Consider the following 26,284-nt stretch of genomic DNA (forward strand, 5'->3'; position numbering starts at 1 on the left):
TGATTCCTTCATTCAAGTAGCCATATGCACTGCTTTTAGTGTCAGGTTAACTGCAGATTTTAAAAAACTGTATTTATCATAGAATCTGGAAATTAATTAATCAGGTAAGTAGTATTACCCTCATTTCTATAAGGTTAGGTCATTAATTCAAGTGAAGTAGCTCTTGTCTCTTCACATTTGCTACTTTATTTTAGAGCCATATCACAGTGTACATCAGAAAATAGATGCCTTATGTAACCTATTTCAAAGAACCACATTTGTGTGTGTGTGGAACTGACAATAGTCTTGCCAACTGATTCTTCAATTATAACCCTGTTGACCAGGTTGATGGGATTTAGTCTTAATTTATACTGTAAAGTGACACTCATTTGTGTTTTATTTCCAGAATCAGTTGCTCAACTACCGTTCTGCCATTTCAAATCATGGATCAAAAATAGAAGGCCTGGAAAGAGAACTGACTGGTCTGAATCAGGAATTTGAGACTTTGCAAGAAAAGGTAATGTGTTAGGTCCATTTAACTTTGGGTTTTTTTTTTTTGCTTTCAAAGTATTTTTATCTTTCTTCATTGACTTAATTTGTTGCTAATCCATTTGTTTTTCATATAGGCTCAAGTAAATTCCAGAAAAGCACAAACATTACACAACAATGTTAATCGGGCGATACAAAGCGCAAAAGAACTGGATATGAAGATTAAAACTGTCATCCGGAATGTGCACGGTAAGAAGAGTTACTAAGCTCAATTACAGTTTTTTGGTTGCATAACCTTCATTGTACACTAAAAGAATTCCCTTTAAGATTTCAACATTATGAAAAGAATCCCATAGTGGTACTAAAAAACTAATATAAAATCTCCATAGAAGTTTCTGCCTTTTTTTTCCTTTTTTTTAAGTAGCCTACTGGAGCCCAGAATTCCCAGTTTAATAAACCACTTGATGTTTCCTAGTTCTCTTAAAGCAGATCTCGGGGACAGATGGAGAGGGAAACAATGTGCCTTCAGGTGACTTTTCCAGAGAGTGGGCCGAAGCCCAGCGCATGATGAGGGAACTGCGGAACAGGAACTTTGGAAAGCACCTGAGAGAAGCAGAAGCTGATAAAAGGGAGTCACAGCTCTGTAAGAATGCTCCCAAATTCTTTTATCCAGTCCATTCTAATTGATTTGAAACACGATGTACAAAGTACAATGTAGAGTTCTCCGTTGTAGGTGGAAGGCCTCATGGTTTCAGCAAATATTACTGTTAGAGCATCACGTGGTGAAAATCGGTAGCCCCTAGGAGACCCACGTTAACGAGGCGCTGTAGAATATGACAGCTTACCATCATGCAAAAAAAAAAAAAGAAGGTTCTTCTAAAAGTTAGATACGGTTGCCTCTTTTTCCTTCTTAACTGTATTTTTCTGATGCTCATGCACCTCTTTCCAGTTTTCTCATTACATCATTATTAATAGTCACCTCCCCACTATTGAATTTTTGAATCACAAATTGGTATTAGCACTACTACAGGTCGAGTTTCCCTTTCCAAAATGCTTGGGACCAGATGTGTTTCAGATTTTTGATTTTTTTGGATTTTGGAATATTTGCATAGACTTAATGAGTCCTCTTGGACATGGGACCCCAGTCTAAACATAAAATTTATTTACGTTTCATTTACATCTTATACACATATCTTGAAGGTAATTTTATACAATATTTTTAATAATTATGTGCATGAAATGAACTTGTGTGTGTTTGTGTATGTGTAAGACAGAGTCTTACTCCATTACCCAGGCTGGAGTGCAGTGGTGTGATCTCAACTCACTGCAACCTCCACCTCCTGAGTTCAAGCGATTTTCATGCCTCAGACTCAGGAGTGGCTGGAATTACAGGTGCCTGCCACCATGCCTGGCTAATTTTTGTATTTTTAGTAGAGACCGGGTTTTACCATTTTGGCCAGGCTGGTCTCAAACTCCTGACCTCAAGCGATATGCCTGCCTCGGCCTCCCAATGTGCTAAGATTACAGGCATGAGCCACCACGCCCAGCCTCTGAAACAAACTTTTGACTGCATTTTGACTGAAACCTGTCACATGAGGTCAGATGTGGAATTTTCTATTTGTGGCATCATGTCATTGCTAAAAAATGTCAGATTTTGAAACAATTCAGATTTTGGCTTTTTTGATTAGGGATGTTCAAATTTGTATTACAAAAACAAAAAAATGATATACTAGAAATTAACAGCATACATCAAAAGGTTTTGACTAGAGAAAATGCCTCATTAGTTCAAAACTGAGAAATATTAGTTTAGTGCATACTTTTTTTCAGTTACTGGTATTTATTCTTTAATAAAATGATGTATCAGTGGTTAATATATAGATACTAGCAGCTTTCTTGCTTAAATTTTTATTGTTCAAATTTAACATGAGTCTTGGCTTTTAATTGTAAATAGGCAATATTCACAGTGGAAGAAGCATGCACTTTACCCCCTGCAGCCAGCTCAAGTTCAAGTCCTGAGCCTGACTGGCCATGTAACCTTGGGTCAGCCATCTCATTTCTCATGGCCTCCATCTCCTTATCTAAAACATGAGAATGATAATTTATTGTTTTCCCATGGAAGTTAAATGAGGCAACATGTACAGTGCACATAGCAGGTCTGTGTCAATGTTTCCTTTCCCATCCCCTCCAAAGTTCAAGGAAAACCATGAAATGAGTAGAAACTCAATTCTCCCTTCGTAGTCTTTATAACCCAGCTTCAGCGTGCTCCTCTGTCAAGTAGAAAACATGAAGTGATGTATTACAGTGCTGAACCGGATAAGGACCTGGCAGAAAACCCACCAGGGGGAGAACAACGGGCTTGCTAATAGTATACGGGATTCTTTAAATGAATACGAAGCCAAACTCAGTGACCTTCGCACTCGGCTGCAGGAGGCAGCTGCCCGAGCCAAGCAGGCAAATGGCTTGAACCAAGAAAACGAGAGAGCTTTGGGAGCCATCCAGGTGAGTTCACAGTTTGAAGCTGCACACTTTCGTTAATAAGGATGAGAGAAGCAGAGATCTTTATTATTAATAAAGTGGCATAGTCAGGCACCTGTCTGTACATCTGATTATACCACGTCAGACCCAGATCAGACAGGAACAAAGCATTAAGTGGAAAACCATGGTCATTTCTAGTCTTCAGCTACCAGAAAAGATTCTGAACTTAAACCACAGACAAAGCAGTGCAAACTGCTTCACCTGCATCCTCGGCTGAAAGAGTATTGGAGGAATAATGTTGCCAAATAGATGAGAAATTAATATTGCCATAGTTAATTCAAAGTATATATTATGTTTTTGGTAATTTACTTTTTGTGTCAGATATGTAAACATAATTATCATAATCACCAGCAAAGGCATTTTAAGCCATAATCTGCTTTATAGAAAATAAAAGTACAGGTCACATACAGAAGCTGCAATGACAGAATTTAGAGCTCTGGATTTTGCAGTTCATATATATATATATATTTGGCACCACCACGCCTGGCTAATTTTTGTATTTTTAGTAGCGACAGAGTTTCACCATGTTGGCTAGGCTGGTCTCAAACTCCTGACCTCAGGTGATCCACTCGCCTCAGCCTCCCAAAGTGATGGGATTGCAGTTATAGCCACTGTGCCTGACCTTATAGTTCATATTTCAAGTAGTGAACATTGTGTGCTAAAACAATAAGGCCAGATGCAGTGGCTTATGCTTATAATCTTAACACTTCGAGAGGCCAAGGCAAGAGGATTGCTTGGGCCCAGGGGTTTGAGACCAGCCTGGGCAAGGTAGTGAGACCCCATCTCTACAAAAATGTTTTAAAAAATTAGCTGGGCATAGTGGCATGCGCCTGTAGTCTCAGCTACTCGGGAGGCTGAGGTGGAAGGATCACTTGAACACACTGGTGGGTTGGGGGCAAGCCATTATCGAGACACTGCACTTCAGCCTAGGCAACAGAATGAGACCTGTCTCAAAAAAAAAAAAAAAAAAAAAAAATTAAAAACAACAAAAATATGAGAGGTTATGTAGGGTAATAAAACAACAGTGAAATCAAAGTTGAATAACATAGGGCAGACCCCAAAACAGGAGGAAGTTGGCAAATGAAAATAAATGATGTCTTAGTGGATGACTCTACGCTAAGCTCCCAGACCCTCTTTGGATGGTACCATGTCTGTGTGAAGTTGCTGATTATGCCAAGGTAAGGAAGCTGGACCCAACTTTATAGGCCTCTGAACTCTGGCAGCCTTCCAGCCTGGCATTCTCAGGTTCTGTGTGACCTCTCGGTCAAGTGCCTGCTGTGTTCTCATTGGTACTGGCTGATGGTTGGTGATGGTTTATTTACATAAAATCTTTTGGTCTGTTTCAGAAACCAGATTTTGATAATATACCCATCTCGTTGGGCAAGTTGACCCCTACTGTAGAAACCTTCTTCAGCAGTGATAGCAATTGTTTCATTGGCATATCATTTAAGGAACTATGATAAGATACCTCCACTACAAAAAGAACTGATTTCCTATCACTTTGTAATTGCCTAGACAATGTTTAGGTTCGAGAAAGCATTCTGACTTTGAAATTACTTATATGTTATTGTCCCATAAATTTGTCTGTGCCTTCTGATAATATTTCATGGAGCTCAAGCAATTTTTTTTTTCTCCAGAGACAAGTAAAAGAAATAAATTCCCTGCAGAGTGATTTCACCAAGTATCTAACCTCTGCAGACTCATCTTTGTTGCAAACCAACATTGCACTGCAGCTGATGGAGAAAAGCCAGAAGGTAGAGGAAATAGTTGTTCTCCAGAAAAATCTAAAACATTTTAATTATATTGTGAGAAAACAATGAAATGGGCTGACCTACTTTTTTGTTTTATCAAAGTGTAGTCTCTTAGATGAAGGGAATATATTGAAATGTTAACAATAGTTCTCTCTTGCAAAAGAAGTATGAATGACATGTCTTCTTATGTTCATACGTATTACCTAATTTGTCTGCAATGAACAAATCATTTTTGTGATAACAAAAAATTATAATGCTATTTTTAAAAATCAAGCATACAAGCATTTATTAACAAGATATTTAAGACTTGATCAAAAAACTGATACAATTTCTTAGCAGTTCAATGGGGATTTTAAAGCATCTTTTACAATAACGATTTCTAAGTCATTAAAAAAGTTCTTTTGTTTACTACAACTTTATATTGATGATAACATTGTGGTTTTGTAAAGGTTTCTAAAGGGTTTCTCACCATAATGAGAATGTTCAAGATAGTGGTAAACCTTGGGGAAATATTACCAGTGCTACTGTCTGAAGTGAACAAGGATTAACTGGTATGGTAAATAGGCTTAGAAAATATAACATCTCATTGTTGCCCCTGGAAACACATCAGTTATGATAGAGTTTGAGAAATCAGCATCTACGTTCTTTGCTTGAATTTATACTGTCTTTGTTTACTTGGAAAAAAATAGGAATATGAAAAATTAGCTGCCAGTTTAAATGAAGCAAGACAAGAACTAAGTGACAAAGTAAGAGAACTTTCCAGATCTGCTGGCAAAACATCCCTTGTGGAGGAGGCAGAAAAGCACGCGCAGTCCTTACAAGAGCTGGCAAAGCAGCTGGAAGAGTGAGTGCATGGCCCAGGAGACCAGAAGGCCATGTGGGCTGAGCGCAGCAGCTTGTCCTGAGACAAGCAAGGCCCTCCCCTGGGTTGGCTGGGTCTCCAGAACTGGGTGGAGGGCAGAGGGTGGGGTCAAGGCCAATGCCCCTTGCCCAAGTCAGAAGCAGAGCAGCAATAAGGGCGCTAATTCCTGGCCACATCCTTTGGCACAGCTACAGAGGCCATCACCTCGGGTATCCACTTACCAAATGAAATGGGAGGGGGCTGGGCTCAAGTTGATGGCACCACTGCAGTCAAACCTGGCCGACAGAGAGAGACTCTGCCATCTCTTTATATTATATTATTTTATTTTATTTTTTCCCTTTCTTAAAAAAAAAATGAAAGAAAAGAAAAGAAGAAATGGTAAGGTTTGGGGGGATGTCAGCTGCTGGCAGAGGAAGGTTGTGGGGAGTGCCTAACCTGCCCTGTCTTCCAGGATCCAGAGAAATGCCAGCGGGGATGAGCTGGTGCGCTGTGCTGTGGATGCCGCCACCGCCTATGAGAACATCCTCAATGCCATCAAAGCGGCCGAGGACGCGGCCAACAGGGCTGCCAGTGCATCTGAATCTGCCCTCCAGGTGGGCACCTGTACCAGCAGCTTCTCCACATTCACTGTGGAGATGGCTCATTTTTATATTTTCTTTCCGTGGGCTCCAAGGAATAGAAACAAAGCATTATTTTAAATCAGAACTTGTTGTATAGGATAGAACTTGCTCTAGATACGGGTAATTTCTGTGTTTGACTACTTCATGTCTGTAGCACAGTTTTAAAACTATATGTAAAACCAGATAGAAATTACACTGATTATCAATTTTCAACCTGAACAAATATTATATCCTATATCTTACCAGGTATGCTTTTATGCTGTGATCGTTAACCAAAAAGAGACATTTTTGCAGACAACTTGATCAGCATTTTCATCAGGTCATCTGGCCTTACATCTCGGTGTGTCTGTGCAGTCCTGTGGGATCTTATATGCACCATATGATAATTCCTATATCTGAAAATAAAGAACAAAATATTAAATATCAGAGTTCAGAAGGACAGGCCTTCTTGAATGAGTAAAGGCTTTTCTGTCCCAAAGCTTGAATGCCTGAAAACAACTAAGTTCTCTCTTCTGTTATTGTGGGGGGTTTCGTACGAATGACAGTGAACAGCTAAAACAAGTGTCACATGATTTGTCAGTATGCCACCAGAGATAGGCCCACCTCCCCAAGCCACATAAGTCACATAGGTGTTAGGGCTACCTGGAGCCCTAACTGTATCTTTTAGGGAACAATCTAGTTCCAGCTCCTTCCCCCTTTGCACTTCATCCTTAAAATTACGGGCTTCAGACTAGGATAGAAATCTTATTCCGTATTTCCTAACATACAGCATTTGTTTAAGGCTGTTAAATGCTTTGCTTTCAGACAGTGATAAAGGAAGATCTGCCAAGAAAAGCTAAAACCCTGAGTTCCAACAGTGATAAACTGTTAAATGAAGCCAAGATGACACAAAAGAAGCTAAAGCAAGGTATTAAGGGGAGTTGGCAGTGGCAGGGATAGTCAGGAGCTTTAAATGACCTCTGGGACCAGGCGGGGCAGCCCTAGAAGGAAATGTTATTTTTGAATCTCAGTGTCAATGCAGATGATACCTTTTATTTATTTTATTTTATTACTATTATTATTTCTAATAGAGATGGAGTTTCCATTGCCCAGGCTGAAGTGCAGTGGCACAATCATAGCTCACTGTAGCTTTGAACTCCTGGGCTTAAGTGATCCTCCCACTTCAGCCTCCCAAGTGGCTGAGATTACAGGCATGCACCACCATGCCCAGCTAATTTTTGTATATTTTGTAGAGGCAAGGTCTTGCTATATTGCCCAGGCTAGTCTCAAACTCCTGTCCTTACAGGATCCTTCTGTCTCAGCTTCCCAAAATGCTGGGATTACAAGCATGAGCCATCATACCGGGCCCAGATACTACTTTTTAAATTCATGATTTGTTTATCAATTTCATGTATCCACCCAATATCCTAAATATCCCCCACCCATCATATACAAAATTAATTAGAGCCTTATAAATATAAATAAATCTGGAGAGTAATAGGCCTATTTGGGCCTGGCCTTGGTGGGGAGGCTATTTTAATTTAACTCACCTGTGATCATGGCATTGGCAACTCACATGTCAAGATCATTGGTTTGGGATCATTAGAATAACTGCTTTAAAATTTCATAAGTACTAAAATCTTTGCAACTAAAAGTCCCCAAAATCACTACTACTGTGAAGCATGAGAATTTTTTTTTTTGTTTTTTTTTTTTGAGACGAGGTCTCACTCTGTCACCCAGGCTGGAGTGCAGTGGCATGATCTTGGCTCACTGCAAGCTCCGCCTCCCAGGTTCACGCCATTCTCCTGCCTCAGCCTCCCGAGTAGCTGGGAATGCAGGCACCCGCCACCATGCCTGGCTAATTTTTTTTGTATTTTTAGTGGAGACGGGGTTTCACCATGTTAGCCAGGATGGTCTCGATCTCCTGACCTCGTGATCCGCCCGCCTCAGCCTCCCAAAGTGCTCGGCCGGGGCCGAGAATTTTTTAAGCATACATTTTGTCTTTGGAAAATGTTCATGTATTTTACTTACTTATTTTTTTAAATAATTAAACTCTCTCAATCTCACCAAATTTCTGTGTTTCAAAAATGCTGTTTCTTGTGTTTCTCCAGGCTCTTGTCATCCATGAGTCCACAGCCCTCACTCAGCCTCTTAGACCTTTCAGAGGGATTAAATGATGCCTCTGTAAATTAAATAATTTCTCCCCTTTCTGCTTCCTTCCTTTCCTTCTTTCTTTCTCTCTTTCTTTCATGTGATAAAAAATTAAAGACATGAAAAATAAAATACAAAAAAAGTACTAGCATACATTCATTTGCCTCGCAAATTTCAAGAATTCAGATTTTCTGGTATGACATCTGTTGCTCTCTACAAAATTTGAGCTTTGAGGTAGGCTCAGTGTGCTAAATAGGGTTAGGATGCTAACTATGTAAACCAGTCCTGGAATCATAATTGAAACCATGAATCATCAAGATGGTCTTAAAGCATTTGCTGGTCATTTTCGATGACCCAAGGATGGCAATATTATCAGCTGGGAATGTCTGCTAGCTCCCTTTCTTTCACAGAATTTTAAAAATGTGTCGTTCATTTTGGAAATTAACAGAAACAATGCCTACTTTATGTCTGTATTTGCCTGAATGAGGCTCTTTCAACAACACTCTTGTCCTCTGATGGAAGAGGATCCTTTCTGCATTATTAATTAATTCATTCACTCATATGTTCATTTACTCAGCAAACAGGTAATAATATTAAGCTTCAACTAGTGCCAGACACTACATTATGTGCTAGGACATGGTAGTGGATAAGACAGATGCATCTTTTACTAAATAGAGTCTCTTACTCTGGGCGAATAAGAAGTTTAGCCTTTGCCAAGTTATTCAGCCTCTCTCTTTCTTCCTGTGTATTTCCAAGCCATTTCCTCAAGGTTCTGATTTGCTGCTGACCTCTGTAACTGGAGGATCCCAGAGCTGTGGGTCTGGGCACATGCAGTGGGCATCTCTGAGATGACCCCTAAGAAGCAAGTCTGCTCAATGCTGTGCAGACACTGGCTACTTCAGGGGCCACAAATACCAATGGAGGATCAAAAATGCACAAAGTAATTGCCTCCTAATGCTTTATTTTATTTTAGAAGTCAGTTCGGCTCTCAGCAACCTACAGCAAACCCTGAATATTGTGACAGTTCAGAAAGAAGTGATAGCCACCAATCTCACAACTCTCCGAGATGGTCTTCGTGGGATACAGAGAGGTCAGCATCTTCCTAACCCATTGTACTTGGTTGGCTTCTTTTGTTGAATGTTTTAGATACTTATACCTCCCTATTTGTGTGTGCATTAGGTGATATTGATGCTATGATCAGTAGTGCAAAGAGCATGGTCAGAAAGGCCAACGACATCACAGATGAGGTCCTGGATGGGCTCAACCCCATTCAGACAGATGTGGAAAGAATTAAGGGCACCTATGGGAGCACACAGACCGAAGACTTCAAAAAGGCTCTGACTGATGCAGATAACTCGGGTATCAGGCATTCTCTGGCCAGGACATCTTAGCCATTCTCTCCATTGTTATGTGTTTTGGTCCATTTTCATTCTTCCCTGGTAAAGTCTGATCTCAGAAATTAAAACATTAGAAAACAGCTCCACATGACATAGGATATATTCAAAGCATATAGGTAGTCTACTAGTTGGAAGGACAAGATAGGATTTTTAATTTTTAGAAAATACATTAAAAATGCTATTGGTTTTTTTTTTTTACAAAGTGGATATATAAGTTTCTTAATCATGAAGCATTGAATTATGATTAATATTAAGAATCAGAAAACAGGCCGGGTGCTGTGGCTCACGTCTGTAATTCCAGCACTTTGGGAGGCCGAGGGGGGCGGATCACGAGGTCAGAAGATTGAGACCATCCTGGCTAACACAGTGAAACCCCATCTCTACTAAAAATACAAAAAATTAGCCAGGCATGGTGGCAGGCGCCTGTAGTCCCAGCTACTCGGGGAGGCTGAGGCAGGAGAATGGTGTGAACCTGGGAGGTGGAGCTTGCAGTGAGCCGAGATCGTGCCACTGCATTCCAGCCTGGGCGGCAGAGCAAGGCTCCATCTCAAAAAAAAAAAGAAAAGGAAAAAAAAAAGAATCAGGAAACAAAGATTTTTTTTTTCTTTCTGTAGTGGTCAAAGTAAAGGATTTGGTACCCAGATTGCAGAATACAATTCACCATGTACAGTAGCTCCTCCTTATCCTCAGGGGATATATTCCAAGACCCCTAGTGGATACATGAACCCACAGATAGTACCAAACCCTATATATACTATGTCTTTTCAGTCTGATAACCCAGACAGCTACTAAGTGACTAATGGGTGGGTAGGGTAGACAGCAAGGACATGCTGGAAAAAAGGAAGATTCACGTGGGTGCTACTCCAGACAGCACACAATTCAAAACTTACGAATTGCTTATTTCTGGAATTTTTCTTTTTAATCTTTTTGGACCATGGTTGATAGCAAGTACTTGAAACCTCGAGAAGTGAAACCATGGGTAAGGGGGAAACTACCGTAACTAATTATGACCCATCCTGTTCAACATCTGGGGACCAAACATGCCACTTGACAAATACTGTCAGTAAGAACAATTGTAGTTAGCCTTTTCTCAATGCGCAATCTTCCATTTCTGTTTTCTAATCTCACCAACAGTGAATAAGTTAACCAACAAACTACCTGATCTTTGGCGCAAGATTGAAAGTATCAACCAACAGCTGTTGCCCTTGGGAAACATCTCTGACAACGTGGACAGAATACGAGAATTAATTCAGCAGGCCAGAGATGCTGCCAGTAAGGTGAGTGTGTCCCCATGTGGTCAGTGGCCAAGGCTAGTTCTCCGATGAGTTATCACATGCATCAAGAAAGAAAAAACACTTGTTTACTCAAGAATTCATTGTCTTTCTTTCCCCAATTCTTTGGTTGCTTGAAATATAAAGATTGATTTTCTCCTGTCATCCTTTACAAGTGTACGTGACCTTCGTACATTCTTACATGATCTTATCATTCTTACATTATCTGGTGTATCAGGATCCTGAAGCAGTTTGCCCCCATTGAGTTTATTCAGGCAGAAAGAAGGATTTTCTCCCAGGCCCTAGTTTGTAAACTGTAATTGCACATTCAAGTGAGGATTCTGTGGTCAGAATGTGCCAGTGTGATACTGCACAGGACCTCCTCTCCTACTGTAACTTGAAAGTTGTAGAATCCATCTTTGCTGAGGATGGAGGATTTAAGATGACAGCAGTTTTCCATCATTGGAGTACTGATTCACCAGCCTTTCTTGTTTTAACCTGACATTATTTACCTGAATTACTGACGCTCGTCTCTTAAAATTTGTTTTGTCCTAAAATGGCATAAATATAATTTCTTATATTTTCCAATAACTCCTAGACAGCCCTACAGGAGAGTTTTGGAGGGAAAGGGTTGGAGAGCCTAGTCAGAATATCACTGCCCTGGAGGCATCGTGCCCAGTAACCAGGCTCACTGTTACTTCTTTTGAACCTGGGAATCTGCCCTTTCTTCTAAGAAAGCGAAGTATTCCCAACATTAAACCTTGAACAGGAAAACAAAGAGCATAAGGCAAAATTTGGAAGAAAGCACCCTCTTCACACTCATACATGCTTTATAAAAACCAAATGAATAAGAATGTATGCTAGCTTTTACCCTTCTGTGTTCATTCACTAATTTATCCAACAAAAATTTGAAGTGTATTATAACACAGTGGTTACTAGCTGTTTAACCAAGCCAGACTGTCTTGGTTTCAATTCTTGCTCTGCCTTTGATGAGCTGTGAGACCTGAGCCCTGTCCCTTTACCTCTCTGTGCCTCAGTTTCTTGGTCTATAGGGCATAGAGAATAATAGTACCAACCTCATGAGATTGTTAGGGTTAAATGAGCTAATGTGGAACAGTGCCTGGCAAATAGTAGATACCATGTTAGTGGAAAAAGATAAAATAAAAAACAATAAGTAAGTGCTTTTGTATGCCTGGTTGGCATTGGCACTTCTTTGGGTGCTGAGGACACAGGAATTATTAAGTCCTAATTCTGAACTCAGCTGCTGTCCAGCCACTGCAGGTGGTTTCTTAGACTGTGCTAACAAGCTGGATAGAGGTGTGTTATGCGTATCTTCAAAATCCCCAGTTCTACCTGGAGAGGCTCAGAATAGCACTAATAAGTATCATTAACAGACATGGATAAGAAGTTTATAAACATAGTGTATAATCACACAAAATTTTTTTTTGAAAAAAAGCCACATTGACAACAGTAAACCTGAATGAGCTGGGGCTGTGTTTATCAACAAGAATAAATCCAAACACATCATGCCCAGCAAAGAAAGCACGTTGTAGATAAATGTGTACAGGTGGACACTATTTATATAAAAAATTTAAAACATGAAAAATGGGACTAATTACAGTTTATAGATAAATGCATATTTAATTTTTAAAAATTATGAAAAAATGCATGGGAATTTGCTTGAGAATCCAGATCCAGAGTAGTGGTGACCCCTGAGAAGCGAGAGGGGAACAGGTGTCAGTTCTGCGAGTCATGTTCCATTTCATGGTGATGCACGTAGAGACATATCCTTCTCCCTCCCTTTCCTTAAATACAAGAAATACCTTAATTTAAAAAATTTAAAGGACGAGTAGGAATTTGCCAGGTGACAAAAAGCAGGAGAGAATGCCAGGCAGAGACTCAGAGAAGGTTCTGAAGGGCAGGGGGTGAGTAGGAGAGAGAGGCATGAAATGAGCCTGCAAATGTGGGACCCCATCGCTAAGTCCTCTGATTTAATGCCTTGCACATACAAGATTCTTGATAAGTATTTAAATACTTGATAGAGAAAATACAGACTTGCCGTAAATCTCATTCTTTTGTGTTCGATCATTAGGAAATATTTATCTTCTTGGTTCACACACCAAGGCTAGTCAGAGAACTTTTGTTATTGGTCTATTACACGTAAGTATAAAGTTGAGAGTAAATGTTTGGAAGTTTTGAATAATTTGAATAGCCTCAACATGCAAGCATGTGATCAGTGGGCTTGTATTTTGTCTACCATCTGTTTTATTTTTCTAGTTATTTAAATTTGAGTATGTTTTACAAAAGTATTTGTCCCTGGCATATTAGAAAGAAAAAATGGTCCTTCATCACAGAGATCTTAAGAAGTACTATTTTAGAGAGCCTTGATGCACTCACTCATTTTTCAGGACTGAACGCCTATAATAAATGAAACTGTAACATGTAATATATCCAAGGGAAGCAGTTCCTTTAAAAGTGCATTTGAAATATTTTAATAAATATAAATATAAATATAATATATGCATATATATTTAATTATATATTATAATAATATATTTTATGCATATATAGTATTATATAATTATATATGCTTTTGTATATTAAATATATAAAATTATATGTTACAGATAATGTATATATAATTATATATGCATTTCAATATAATATATAAAATTATATATTATATAACATAATTATATATGCATTTAATATATTAAAATGCATATTTATATATAAATAGTATATAATACATAATCATATAAATTATATATTAATATATACTTATATAAATATATTTTGTATATATAATATATAAATGCATATATTTAAAAACTACATATATATATAAATGTATAGGTATATATAGTTTTGTTTTTTTGAGACAAGGTCTCACTCTGTTTCCTAGGCTGGAGTCCAGTGGCATGATGATGGCATGCTGCAGCCTGGAGCTCCTGGGCTCAAGCGAGCCTCACACCTCAGACTCCTGAGTAGCTGGGACTACAGGCATGCAACACTGTGGCTGGCTTTTTCTTTTCTTTCTTTCTTTCTTTTTTCTTTTTTTTTTAGTGGTGATGAGGTCTTGCCATGTTGCTCAGTCTGGCCTCAAACTCTTGAGCTCAAGTGATCCTCCCACCTCAGCCTCCCAAAGTGCTGAGATTACAGGTGTGAGCTACTGCGCCTGGCTTAAAATATAGTTTTAATGTATTACATCTGTGACTGTATGCCAGGCACCATGCCAAGTGCCTCCACAGATGTTAGTTCGTCTGCACAAAAACCTTCGAGGGTTGTCATTCATATTATTGTCATTATCATTATTATTATTGCTGGCCCAGAGGACTAAATGCACTGCTCAAATATCCCTGACTAATAAAAAACACAAATGCCTTATGACACAGCTCCCGAAACAGCTTCATGAATTTATAATCTGGGTCTTGGAGATTATGATCCAGGGCTTAGAGACATTCACATTCCCTTGCTCCTTATCATAAAAACTCAGGAAAGGCTGATGCACGGCTACGAGTCACAAACTAGCTCTCTGAGCACGCCTGCTTTCTTCACAGGACAGTGTTTGACACCTTGTAACTGACTCCTCACAGGTTGCTGTCCCCATGAGATTCAATGGTAAATCTGGAGTTGAAGTCCGACTGCCAAATGACCTGGAAGATTTGAAAGGATACACATCACTGTCCTTGTTTCTCCAAAGGCCCAACTCAAGAGAAAATGGGGGTACTGAGAATATGTTTGTGATGTACCTTGGAAATAAAGATGTAAGTATTGCTTGGACATCTCCCTTGTTTTTGAAACAATATTTTTCAAGATGTGTGCTTTTGAGATGTGTGGCACAGCTGCATCACTGCCATTAGCACAGCAGGCAGAAATCCTACTAAGACATCAACAAATCCCTCCAGCTTCCTCCCTGCCCACCTCCCCACTGTGGCAGTGCCCTCGAGGGATCTCCCATGCATCCTGGATTGTTGGTTGCTGGAGGATCAAGAGGCCTTACCCAATGGACCCAACACATGGGCACGTGTGTGTACATGTAAAAAACATACACACCTGGGGAGGGTGATTGGCACCCCTCCATACTACCAAGTTGTATAATTGACACCACATTACCAGGGATCAATACCAAGCCTTCATGGAAATCAACAGTAGCTCCTCCTCATGGAATTGTGACCTTGTCCTCTTCCTCAGACCGCCTCAAGCCTGTGGGATGGGGAGATTATGGGTGAGGACTGGAGTGGAATGAATCCTCCCTCTCGTGCCTAAGTGATAGGAAAAGCAGTTGCCCATCTCTTTATCAGTGTAAATTCATTACTACTGCTACTATCAGTGTAAATTCGTTACTACTGCTACTATCCGTGTAGATTCACTACCCTTACAGGCATTCTGAATGGCTGGTTTTAGCTTTTAATCCCTCCTTTTTAAATATATTTCTTTGACATAAGTGTCAGAGGAAAAGCTAATCACTCACTGGGTTAGGATTCAGTTGTTGAAAGAGAAATGCTTGAAATACGGTTCTCAAAAATTCTGCCCAATTAGGAAATTGTTAGTTATCACTAATGGATCTTGCATTTAAAGATTCTTAAAATCAACACTATTGGTAATTACTCTTCCATGCTTCAAGAGGTTGGCATTTTATTTGTAGCTTTCTTATGTCATGATTTTTTGCTTTGTTTTGTGATAAAATGCAGATTAAACACGTTTATACTATATACCTACTATGTGTCACATTCTGGCTTTGTGATAAACAAAAATTTATTTCTCGAATGTACTTAATGCCAATGCACACTTAAAATGGTTAAAATGGTAAGTTTTATGAATATTTTGCCACGATTTTAAAACATTTTGTTTCTACCTTAAGGCGCTCACATTCTAGCAGGGAAGAAAGACACATATATAACTAATCACGATAACGTAGAGGTGTGATAACAGAGGCATGCACAAAGTGTTAAGAGGATGTTGTGTAGTACTGGGAGAAGCAAAATGGCTTATCTCCCTTACCAGACTAAAATCTGATGGACGACTGAGTCCATATCTGGGCCCTCTGTATGGCAGGTGCTTGGCACATATTTGTAGACTGAGCAAATGGAGGGATGAGTAAATGAGCGCCCTATACTATGAGCAGAGACAGCTCTCGCATTATTAACTCAGCATTCTGTATTATTCTATAAAAGGTTGCACCTTGTTTATTCTGTCTCTCCAAGGCTTATTGCCTAAAACCCGTTAGTCATTTGAAATGCATCCTCATCCTCTTGGGATGGGAAGTTGAGAAACCACAGTGTGAAGTGTTCTGAGGTGGCCCTTTGTCTCCAGGCCTCCCGGGACTACATTGGCATGGCAGTTGTGGATGGCCAGCTCACCTGTGTCTACAACCTGGGGGGCCGTGAGACTGAACTCCAAGTGGACCAGATCTTGACCGAGAGCGAGACTCAGGAGGCAGTTATGGATCGGGTGAAATTTCAGAGGTATAAGCCTGATTGACTGTTGCTCTTTGTGAACCTGACCTGCGCTCACCAAACTTCCATGTATACATGTTGCTGGACCCCATTTTTAGTGGCTTGGCTTTGAATTCTTTAATTTTTTCATGTAACTCTATATTCTAAATTCATTTTAAACAGAATTTATCAGTTTGCAAGGCTTAATTACACCAAAGGAGCCACATCCAGTAAACCAGAAATACCCGGAGTCTATGACATGGATGGTAGAAACAGCAATACACTCCTTAATTTGGATCCTGAAAATGTTGTATTTTATGTTGGAGGTTACCCACCTGATTTTAAAGTAAGTGTAAATGTTATTTCACTGAATGAAATATTTAAATTTTAATTTGGTATGGTGATGACCTCATGTCTCTATTTTAATTATTAATTACATGTAAAATGGATTTAACCGCACATTCTTACAGCACATTCTAGCGACAATAATTAACACTTACTGAGTGCTTCCTCTGTGCACTCAATAGAAACTGTTCTAAGCTTACGTATGTTAATTTAAACAAGCATCATGATCATTCCCATTTTACAGATGAGGAAACAGAGACAGAGGGGTATGATAACTTGCCCACAGTCATACAGCTAGTAACTAGCAAAGCCAGGGCATCTTGTTCCAGGGTTCACATTCTTAATTAACCCTTATGCCATGTGACTGTTGAAAGTGATTAACTGATACTATTTTGATTATTGTCCTTTGTTCAATTGGCAGAAGATGTTTTATTTCATTTTCAGCTTCCCAGTCGACTAAGGTTCCCTCCATACAAAGGTTGTATTGAATTAGATGACCTCAATGAAAATGTTCTGAGCTTATACAACTTCAAAAAAACATTCAATCTCAACACAACTGAAGTGGAGCCTTGTAGAAGGTAAATAAAATGTAGAAACCAGAAACTCTGTAACTGGAGTTTTGGTAACTTGCAGTACTTTTACATATGATAAACGATGGGCCAGTGAGATGCTATTGATGTTGCTAGTGGCTTTGGGCCAGTAGTTCTTCAAGTATGCATGCATGCAAGACTGGCAGTCCCGCCCTAAAATCTAATTATGGTAGTCTCTTCCTAATTTGTATGAAATGCTAGATTGATAGAGTTTTCTCACTTAAAAAAAGTCTTTATGAAAATTTTTGTGCCTCCTATCACGAAATATTTAATATTAGATGGTACCTGATTTAGAGACCTGATTTAGTGGCTCATGCCTGTAATCCCAGCACTTTGAGAGACTGAAGTGGGCAGATCACTTTGGGCCAGGAGTTTGAGACCAGCCAGGCCTGCATGGCGCAACCCTATCTCTATTAAAAATACAAAAATTAGCTGAGTGTGATGGCGTGTGCCTGTAGTCCCAGCCTCTTGGAAGGCTGAGGCAGAGGAATCACTTGAACCCAGGAGGTCAAGGTTGCAGTGAGCCAAGATCATGCCACTGCACTCCAGCCTGGGCGACAGAGTGAGACTCCATCTCAAAAAAAAAAAAAAAAAAAAAAAAAGGAAAAGAAAAGAAAAGAAAAAAAAGTGGTTCACAAAGTGTGCCATGACTTTTTTGGTACTCTTCCACCTCAATCTTTTTGAAAATTGCTGCTTTGAACTCCTAACCTTCCCTACAATTATAGGGACATGATATATTCTAATATGAAGTGGACCAAATATCTATTATTCAGAATAAAATTACATTGCAAGTTAATAATCTCTTACATTTCAAAATCTTCAGCTGGTAGACCACGTCTTTCTAAGTAGACATTTCCAAAAGGGACTCTTACTCATCTTTTGTCGAGCTAGGGTTTGATTGTCAGAGTATAAGAGCACATCCAGGAGAAAAAGCTGGCTGCTTTAACATTTTAAAGATGTCTCCTTTGCTTTAGCAAAATTGTGACAACTAGATTGCATTTTCTTGGCTCCATTTTTCAGAGAGCAGCATCCCGTATTAATAAGCACACTGGCATGGTGATCATTTGCTGCTGTGTTCTAACTTATGATGATTAATGTTGACAGGAGGAAGGAAGAGTCAGACAAAAATTATTTTGAAGGTACGGGCTATGCTCGAGTTCCAACTCAACCACATGCTTCCATCCCAACCTTTGGACAGACAATTCAGACCACTGTGGATAGAGGCTTGCTGTTCTTCGCAGAAAACGGGGTAATCTATAACAAGCATCCAGATGCAACCAAATATATTCATTCTGTTTAGCAATTTGGAGATAACTGGGTTGTCATAAACGACCCACTAGATCTGGAAAACAATGTGCAAATGTTACCTACATCCTTTTCCTCCACCCAGTTGTACTTTCTTTCTGTTGGCTAGGAAATGTACTTTCTTTTAAACATTTTTAGTCTTAGGGGTACATGTGCAGGTTTGTTACGTAGGTAAATCGCATGTCACAGGGGTTTGGTGCGCAGATTATTTTATCACCCCGGTAATAAGCGTAGTACTCAATAGGTAGTTTTTCTGTCCTTAAAAAATACTTCCACCCTCAAGTAGGCCCCAATGTCTGTTGTTCCCTTCTTTGCATCCATGTGTACTCAATGTTTAACTCTCACCTATAATTGAGAACACGTGGTATTTGGTTTTCTGTTCCTACGTTTGTTTGCTTAGGATTATGGTCTCCAGCTTCATCCATGTTGCTGCAAAGGACATGATCTCATTCTTTTTATGGCTGTGTAGTATTCCATGGTGTATATGTACCTCATTTTCTTTATCCAGTTTACCATTTATGGGCATTTAGGTTGACTCCATGTCTTTGCCGTTGTGAATAGTGCTGCAAGGAACATTCACGTGCATTTGCCTTTATGGTAGAATGATTTATATTCTTCTGGGCGTATACCCAATAATGGGATTGCTGGATCATATAGTAGTTCTAAGTTATTAGAGAAATAGACAAACTGCTTTCCACAGTGGTTGAACTAATTTACATTCCCGCCAGCAGTGTATAATCATTCCCTTTTTTCCACAACCTCACCAGCATCTGTTATTTTTTGACTCTTTAATAATTGCCTTTGTGACCAGTATGAGATGGTATCTCATTGTTTTGATTTGTATTTCTGTAATCATTAGTGATATTGAGCGTTTTTTCATATGCTTGCTGGCAGCATATATGTCTTCTGAAAAGTCTGTGTCCTTTGTCCATTTTTAATGGGGTTGCTTGGTTTTTGCTTGTCAATTATTTAAGTTCTGTATAGATTCTGGATATTAGACCTTTTTCACACGCATAGTTTGTAAATATTTTCTTCCATTCCGTGGGTTGTCTATTTACTCTGTTGATAGTTTACTCTGTTGATAGTTTCTTTCGTTGTGCAGAAGCTCTTTAATTAGGTTCTATTTGTCAATTTTTGTTTCTGTTGCAATTGCTTTTGGGATCTTCATCATGAAATCTTTGCAAAGGCCTATTTCTAGAATGGTATTTCTAGGCATTTCTATGTCTAAAATAGGTTTTCTTCAAGGTTTTTTTTTAATAGTTTTACATTTTACACTTAAGTTTTTAATCAGCCTTGAGTTGATTTTTGCACATGGTGAAAGGAAGGGGTCCAGTTTCAATCTTGTGCATATGACTAGCCAGTTATCCCAGCATCATTTATTGAATAGGGAGCCCTTTCCCCATTGCTTGTTTTTGTTGACTTTGTCAAAGAGCAGATGGCTGTAGTTGTGTGGCTTTATCTCTGGGCTCTCTATTCTGTTCCATTAATGTCTATTTTAATGAAGGCAAGTAATCAGGAATTTGAGAACAGGCCACCAAAATGTGGGAGAAATCTCCCCTTTTTCTATTTTATTCTCATTGTCAGTTTTCTTGTTTGAGAACCACTGCTTGCCTAAGAATCTACTTATTCTGACTCAAAACATGTGAAAGCTTCCTGGGATCTCTAAGATCTAAACTGACTTCCTGCTCTTTCCATCTTGGTCTGATTCTTACCAGGCTGTGTGGGATTGTTTCTTTGTCGGCATGTTTGCCTTCTCAAGACACTGAAAATTCTCTGTTTCCAAATAGCTGAGGTTTCTAGGGACCTTCTAAAATCTATTAGGTTAGAGAAGTCCAAAGTGACACTCTACAAGTGATCGTCAGCGCCATCTGCTGGTTGATGGAGAGTTGGCGTGATGTTTGCTGCTTTACACCTACAGCGGGCCTGGAGTTGAACGCTCCGGTGAGTAGGAGCTTCTGTAGTTGCTGTCACAGGGAGTATTTCTGAAGAAATGTGGGTGAGCCCATAGGCTTTCTGGTGGTCCGAGAACATGAGATTGATAAGGAGCTTGGGATTTTACCAGAGCCTTCTACCTGCAGGGCGGTGACACTGACTGGGTCCAACTCTCCTCTCTGGGGTTGGTCTGGACCCTTCAGGAGATTCCAAGGCTGAACCAGTTCTGATGTTTTGGGAAGGTTCCAGACAGCCTGAAGGATACCTAGAGCAGAGAAGTCATCCAGCATCTTCAGGACAAGGCAGTTGTTTTACAAAACAAGGTCTTCTTTGTACTATAATTTGAAGTTCTTGGAGACTAAGAACCAGAAATACTACTCATATAATAAGAAAACTTACATAATGCCATTACATAAGAAACGACCTAAAGAGCTGCTTTAAGTAGGATGGCTCATGACTCTCAGTAAATTGGTGTAACTCTGATGTTTATGAGTTGATCAACCTAAGCTGACTCCCAAAGGCAAGATTTAGGATCCAGATAAGGAGTGATTTTCCTCTTAGAAAGAACTCAGTCCCTGGAACTCAAAGAGAGGCATTCTTATCATTAAGGAACTGTGTAAAAGCAAAGCCTTCAAGCCCTAAGTCAGAAACTGCTCAGCTCATCTTAGGGAAGTAGCTGATTCAAGTATATGTTTCACACCATGATAGAGGTGCAATAATGACAAAGACAGACAAGGCTCCCGCCCTCCGGGATTTTATAATCTAGAGGAAAAGAGTATGCAAACGAATGCTGTTAATAGGTTGTTTATTTCATCACAACTGTGAAGAGCTGTATCAAGGAAATGTTTGTGAGTAAAATGAGGATGTACAACATAAAAGACACTTGAGCAAAGGAAGTGCTTCCTCTGAGATCAGGAGGACCAGTAGGAGACAGCATTTGAACGGGACCTGGGGACAGGGCAGACGGGGGATCCAGGCAGAGGGAGAAGCATGAAGAAGGCCTGGAAGGAAGATCAGGGAGCACTCAGTGGAACAGTGTCTGCGGGGCTGGAGAGCCAGAGGCAGTGCTGAGAGAGAGGCAGATGCCACACAGCATCTGGCAGGGGTCAGGGCTTCATCCTGACAGCCGAGGAGAGCCACAGGCTCCCACTGGCATTTTCAGAGACTACTCTGGCTGTAGAGGGGAATGGACTTGCGGGGGGACACAGGGAGACCAGCGGGTTGTTGCTGCAGGGACTGGCTAAAGATGTTGTGGCTGAGACTAGGTTGGATGACATAAAGAGAGAGTTAAGAATGGAGAATTCATGAGATTATGTTGGATGTGAGAGAGGGAAGGATCAAGAATGATTCTTAGGTTCTGATAAAGGGGTGAGAAAAAAAAATGACTCCTAGGTTTGTGGCTTGCTCAGCAAGGTGATGTGTGTGTGTGCGCTGCACACGTGCCTGCAGGGGGCAGGCTGGGAGGGGGTAGCGCATGCACCTGGTGTAAAGGAAGGAGAGGCAGGCTTGGCAGCCTGTGGGAGGCATGTAGGTCATACGTTCTGTGTGAGATATTCTCCATTCGAGGTCTCTGTGAGTCATACAAGCAAAGCAATAACAACAAGGGAATCACGTGTGCAGACCTGGCCCTGAAGACAGGTCTAGGCTGGGGAGAACAATTTGGAGCCCATGAGTACACCTGAATTGGAGCCATAGGACAGCCGACAGACTGTGATTGTCAAGGGAACGGAGTGGTGTGGGGGAGGAAGGAATCCTGGGTGGGATCCCCGACACTGACATGGAAGGTAGAAGGGGATAAACCAACAAACGAGACAGAGACATAAGAATCAGTCAGAAAACAGATGGTGGAAGGTATCTGAGGTCGGTGTAAGACCACGCCTCTCTCTAAAAGGCACTCATATTTTCAAATAATATTAATGATCTGTATCTTTTCAGATCACACGAAACAAAATCATGATCATAGCTAGCATTTATTGTGTCCGTCCTGTGTGTCAACCGCTGTGCATGACATTTAACGTGACTTACAATACTGAACCATCACCCCATCCCGTGAGGTGGCTGTTGCAGCACCATTATCCCTTTTCACTAAGGCAGCAGCTGAAGCTGAGAGCGGGGGTTTCCGTGAGAATAACTTGAGTTTCAGTGCTCTGTCTCTTCTTCAGGCAAGGCTTCCGGTAATCTGCATTATTCCCCTGTCCTAGGATTGCTTCATATCTCTGAATATAGAAGATGGCAAGCTCATGGTGAGATACAAACTGAATTCAGAGCCACCAAAAGAGAGAGGAGTTGGAGACGCCATAAACAACGGCAGAGATCATTCGGTACACCCTTTGAGTCTGTTTACTTGAATTGTTAAGTGTCCTTAGTCCTTTACAATTAAGTCAGTGCCCCAAATAAATAAATAAAACCCTTCCTATTACCAGATAAAATTATGGATGTTAACTGAGGGATATATCCTTTTAAAATGTGCACATTTTGGCCTGAAATGTATAATATATACATGACATCTATAAAACACGGTTAACTTCAAATGCAAACATTTCTGTTAAAATGTTTTCGTATCATATTTTTATCCAAAAATGCTACTGCTCAGAGCCTTCCTACTATGTATATAAATGAATCTGGAGGAAGATAAATAACAACATGATAGTTCTGAACCCCTGTGAATAGGATTCTCTTATTTCCCCTAGCTTGCTGATTCGTCTCTCATTTATTTCAGATTCAGATCAAAATTGGAAAAGTCCAAAAGCGCATGTGGATAAATGTGGACTTTCAAAACACTATAATTGATGGTGAAGTATTTGATTTCAGCACATATTATCTGGGAGGAATTCCAATTGCAACCAGGGAAAGGTAAGATGATTTTTTTAAAACCAGATTGCCTCTGTTAGTGGTTATGATTGTGACCAAAAAAAATCTGGTCTGCCTTTTTTAATTTCACCAACAAACAAACGCAAAAAGTTAACTTTTCCGTATTAACAGTATAGTCAACAGAGTAAAACAGATTTAAATCCTGAATAATGAGACTGGGCAGTGGAAAGAAGGAAGGTGGGGGAACTGTGTTTCACCGCCATTGTCATTCTTGGGAGGGGAGAGACCACAAAGAATATAGTAGGGTTGACAATGCTGGCGACAAGTAGAACAGAGGTTGTGGCCCTGGGCCCTTGAAGGCTGTATAGGAGAGCGTGGGCATCCCGAGGCCTGATAGACATTCCCGGGGAACTGGAAGCTGAGGTTTCCACCTTCAGGATGTCTCTGGAAGAATGTGAGACAGTATGTCTCCTTGAGTTCTGCATCACCTGCTCCTTGCGTGCTAGCGCGTGTGGAATTGGTACATAACTGTTTCTTGGATGAATGAACACATAAATGAATTAATGTGAAAGGCAGTAAAGCTTTATCTGAATGGGGAAAAAAAATCCCACCATTTTGGAATGCACTTAAAAATAACCATTTTGTTCATTTGTATCCTCCCGGAAAACTTTTCGATAGCTGACAGTAGTGTGTGGACAGAACATATCCCAGAAGGATTCGTGCAGCCTCACAACTAAGTAAGAGTGCTCCCAGAAGCTTAGGTGATGATGACTTTCATATGAGATCTGAAGCTAGTTAACTCTTTTGCGAACTTACACATCAGTTGGAAGGAACTAGATGTGATTTATAAGGTGTCATGCCAAGGTATTCTTTCTTCTAGGGTCCTTGTACATGTGGGCATCTGTCTATTCTGCGTAGTCAGGCACTAATCTTTGTTTTAAAGTTGTCAGGGTTGCCTCCAAAGACAAAAATGCAAATGGGAAAGCTGGGCACTTTAATAGAACCTGGGAGTGAACGTCTTTACTCCTTGGGCTCTGGAAGGAGCCTTGCAGGTCATGGTATGTAACCCCTGAGTTTTACAAATGAAGAAATTCAGAGCCAGTGAGATTATATTAATATTTAATATTATCAATATTAAAAGGCAATTCAGCCATGAATAGCCAGTTATGAATTGTCAGTCATCTTGATTTTATTTCCATGAAATGGAATAAAATAAAATCGTTCAAGGTAGTCAGCTTTTTCGAGTACTTTTGAGTATGTTTGAGAGTTACCACGTATTCATTCATTACACAGGATTTACTGAGTGTCTAATGGGCCTCAGGCAGAGTGACAGGTGCCGAGGAGACAACAGTGAGCAGGGTGAAGCCTGGAGAAGAGCAGAAGAGAGACAGTCACTACAGGAGAACATGACGTGTGCCGTAGGAAGACGCTCAGGGTGCTGACAGAAGCCAGGAGGGAACCTAATTCAGTTGGGGCCATCAGGAGAGTGACCTCCAGCTAGGACCTGAGAGATGCTAGCAGTCAGTGTATGTGAAGCACCAAAGCTGGATAGAGAAAGCATGAACTTGCGAAGAGCTGGAGTACAGCAGGAAGTGGGATAGGGATGCCCCATGGGGCTGATGTGGGCAGCAGGGGCCTGATCACAGAGTACCTTGAAAGTCACAGTAAGGAGCCATTGGAGAGACTTCACCAGAGAAAGGCCATGACCAAATTAGGGTTTTCAGTAGCTCACACTAGCGCAGGGCAGAGACTGGATTGGAGAAGGAAAGGGCAGAGTCAGGTAGAGTGGCTGGAGGCCGAGTGTATTAACAGAGGTGAGTGATGAGGGTGACCTGGCCCAAGGAGTGGCTGTGCAGGTGAGCAACAGGGATCAGGTTCCAAATATATTTAGGATGGCGAATGGGCAGCACTGCACAATGGCTTGGGTTGGGGAATAAAGGGGAAAAGCAGTCAAGAATGATGCCTCGTTTTGGGCTAAGCCCTTGGCAGATGGAACACACCAGTGGAGGAGTGGGGTGACAAGTTAAGTCTGAGACAGGCTTAGAGACGCAGCCAGGTGGAGATGCCCACAAGCAGGTGCACAAAACGGCCTGGGCCTCTGGAAAGGAGGCCAGTCTGGAGAAGGGTAAATGAAGCCTGGGCCGGGTAGTCATTGAGGTAGTGGAGGCCAGTGGCCTTACCCAGAGCCAGGAGGAATTCTCACGCTGAGCCAGTAAGGAACCCATTGGTGGGTGGTTTGTGTTTGCATGATATTAACGCAAGGCCCCTAGACAGTGATGTGGATGCCCGTCAATCCAGGTTTTCTAGAAAAGGGCAGTAGGTAGAACCACAAAAGAGGTGGCTTTAGTTTTGGCTCAGCAAAACTTTAGGTTAATTCAGCACTCAACCTTTATTCCCTTTTTCATCTCCATCCATTAAAGAAATACATAGATATAGAGATGCATATAAACAATTTGCTTTTTTAAAACAATTTTTTGTAGAGATGGGGTCTTGCTGTGTTGCCCAGGCTGGTCTCAAACTCCTAGCCTCAAGTGATCCTCCCACCCCCCGAATTCTGGGGTTACAGACGTGAGCCACTGTGCCCAGTCCAGAATTTTCTTTCTTTTTTTTGAGACAGAGTCTTGCTGTGTTGCCCAGGCTGGAGTTCAGTGGCGCCATCTTGGCTCATTGTAGCCTCCACCTCCTGAGCTCAAGTGATTCTCCTGCCTCGGCCTCCTGAGTAGCTGGGATTACAGGTGTGCACTACCATGCCTGGCTAATTTTTGTATTTTTAGCAGAGACAGGGTTTCCCCATGTTGGCCAGGCTGGTCTCGAACTCCTGAGCTCAGG

The 26,284-nt window shown here is 40.7% G+C and overlaps 1 protein-coding gene across 2 annotated transcripts in view; it reads left to right on the plus strand.

Moving 5' to 3' along the window:
* LAMA3 (laminin, alpha 3) overlaps positions 1–26,284 on the plus strand; it is an 83,447-nt gene that overhangs the window by 26,276 nt on the left and 30,887 nt on the right. Inside the window, exons 8-25 of one of the 2 annotated variants that reach the window (XM_011939253.1) lie at positions 386–496; positions 606–717; positions 944–1,111; positions 2,771–2,967; positions 4,641–4,757; positions 5,444–5,598; positions 6,068–6,209; positions 7,041–7,143; positions 9,340–9,456; positions 9,546–9,725; positions 10,898–11,040; positions 14,631–14,801; positions 16,351–16,502; positions 16,656–16,818; positions 17,262–17,395; positions 18,512–18,656; positions 22,846–22,965; positions 23,364–23,497. In XM_011939253.1, the coding sequence (XP_011794643.1) occupies positions 386–496; positions 606–717; positions 944–1,111; positions 2,771–2,967; positions 4,641–4,757; positions 5,444–5,598; positions 6,068–6,209; positions 7,041–7,143; positions 9,340–9,456; positions 9,546–9,725; positions 10,898–11,040; positions 14,631–14,801; positions 16,351–16,502; positions 16,656–16,818; positions 17,262–17,395; positions 18,512–18,656; positions 22,846–22,965; positions 23,364–23,497 (2,564 nt within the window). The remainder of the gene's footprint in view (positions 1–385; positions 497–605; positions 718–943; positions 1,112–2,770; positions 2,968–4,640; positions 4,758–5,443; positions 5,599–6,067; positions 6,210–7,040; positions 7,144–9,339; positions 9,457–9,545; positions 9,726–10,897; positions 11,041–14,630; positions 14,802–16,350; positions 16,503–16,655; positions 16,819–17,261; positions 17,396–18,511; positions 18,657–22,845; positions 22,966–23,363; positions 23,498–26,284) is intronic. The other variant, XM_011939254.1, reaches the window with a different exon arrangement.

The sequence above is a fragment of the Colobus angolensis genome, unplaced genomic scaffold (assembly GCF_000951035.1).
Source record: "Colobus angolensis palliatus isolate OR3802 unplaced genomic scaffold, Cang.pa_1.0 Scaffold18, whole genome shotgun sequence".
Lineage (NCBI taxonomy): Eukaryota > Metazoa > Chordata > Mammalia > Primates > Cercopithecidae > Colobus > Colobus angolensis.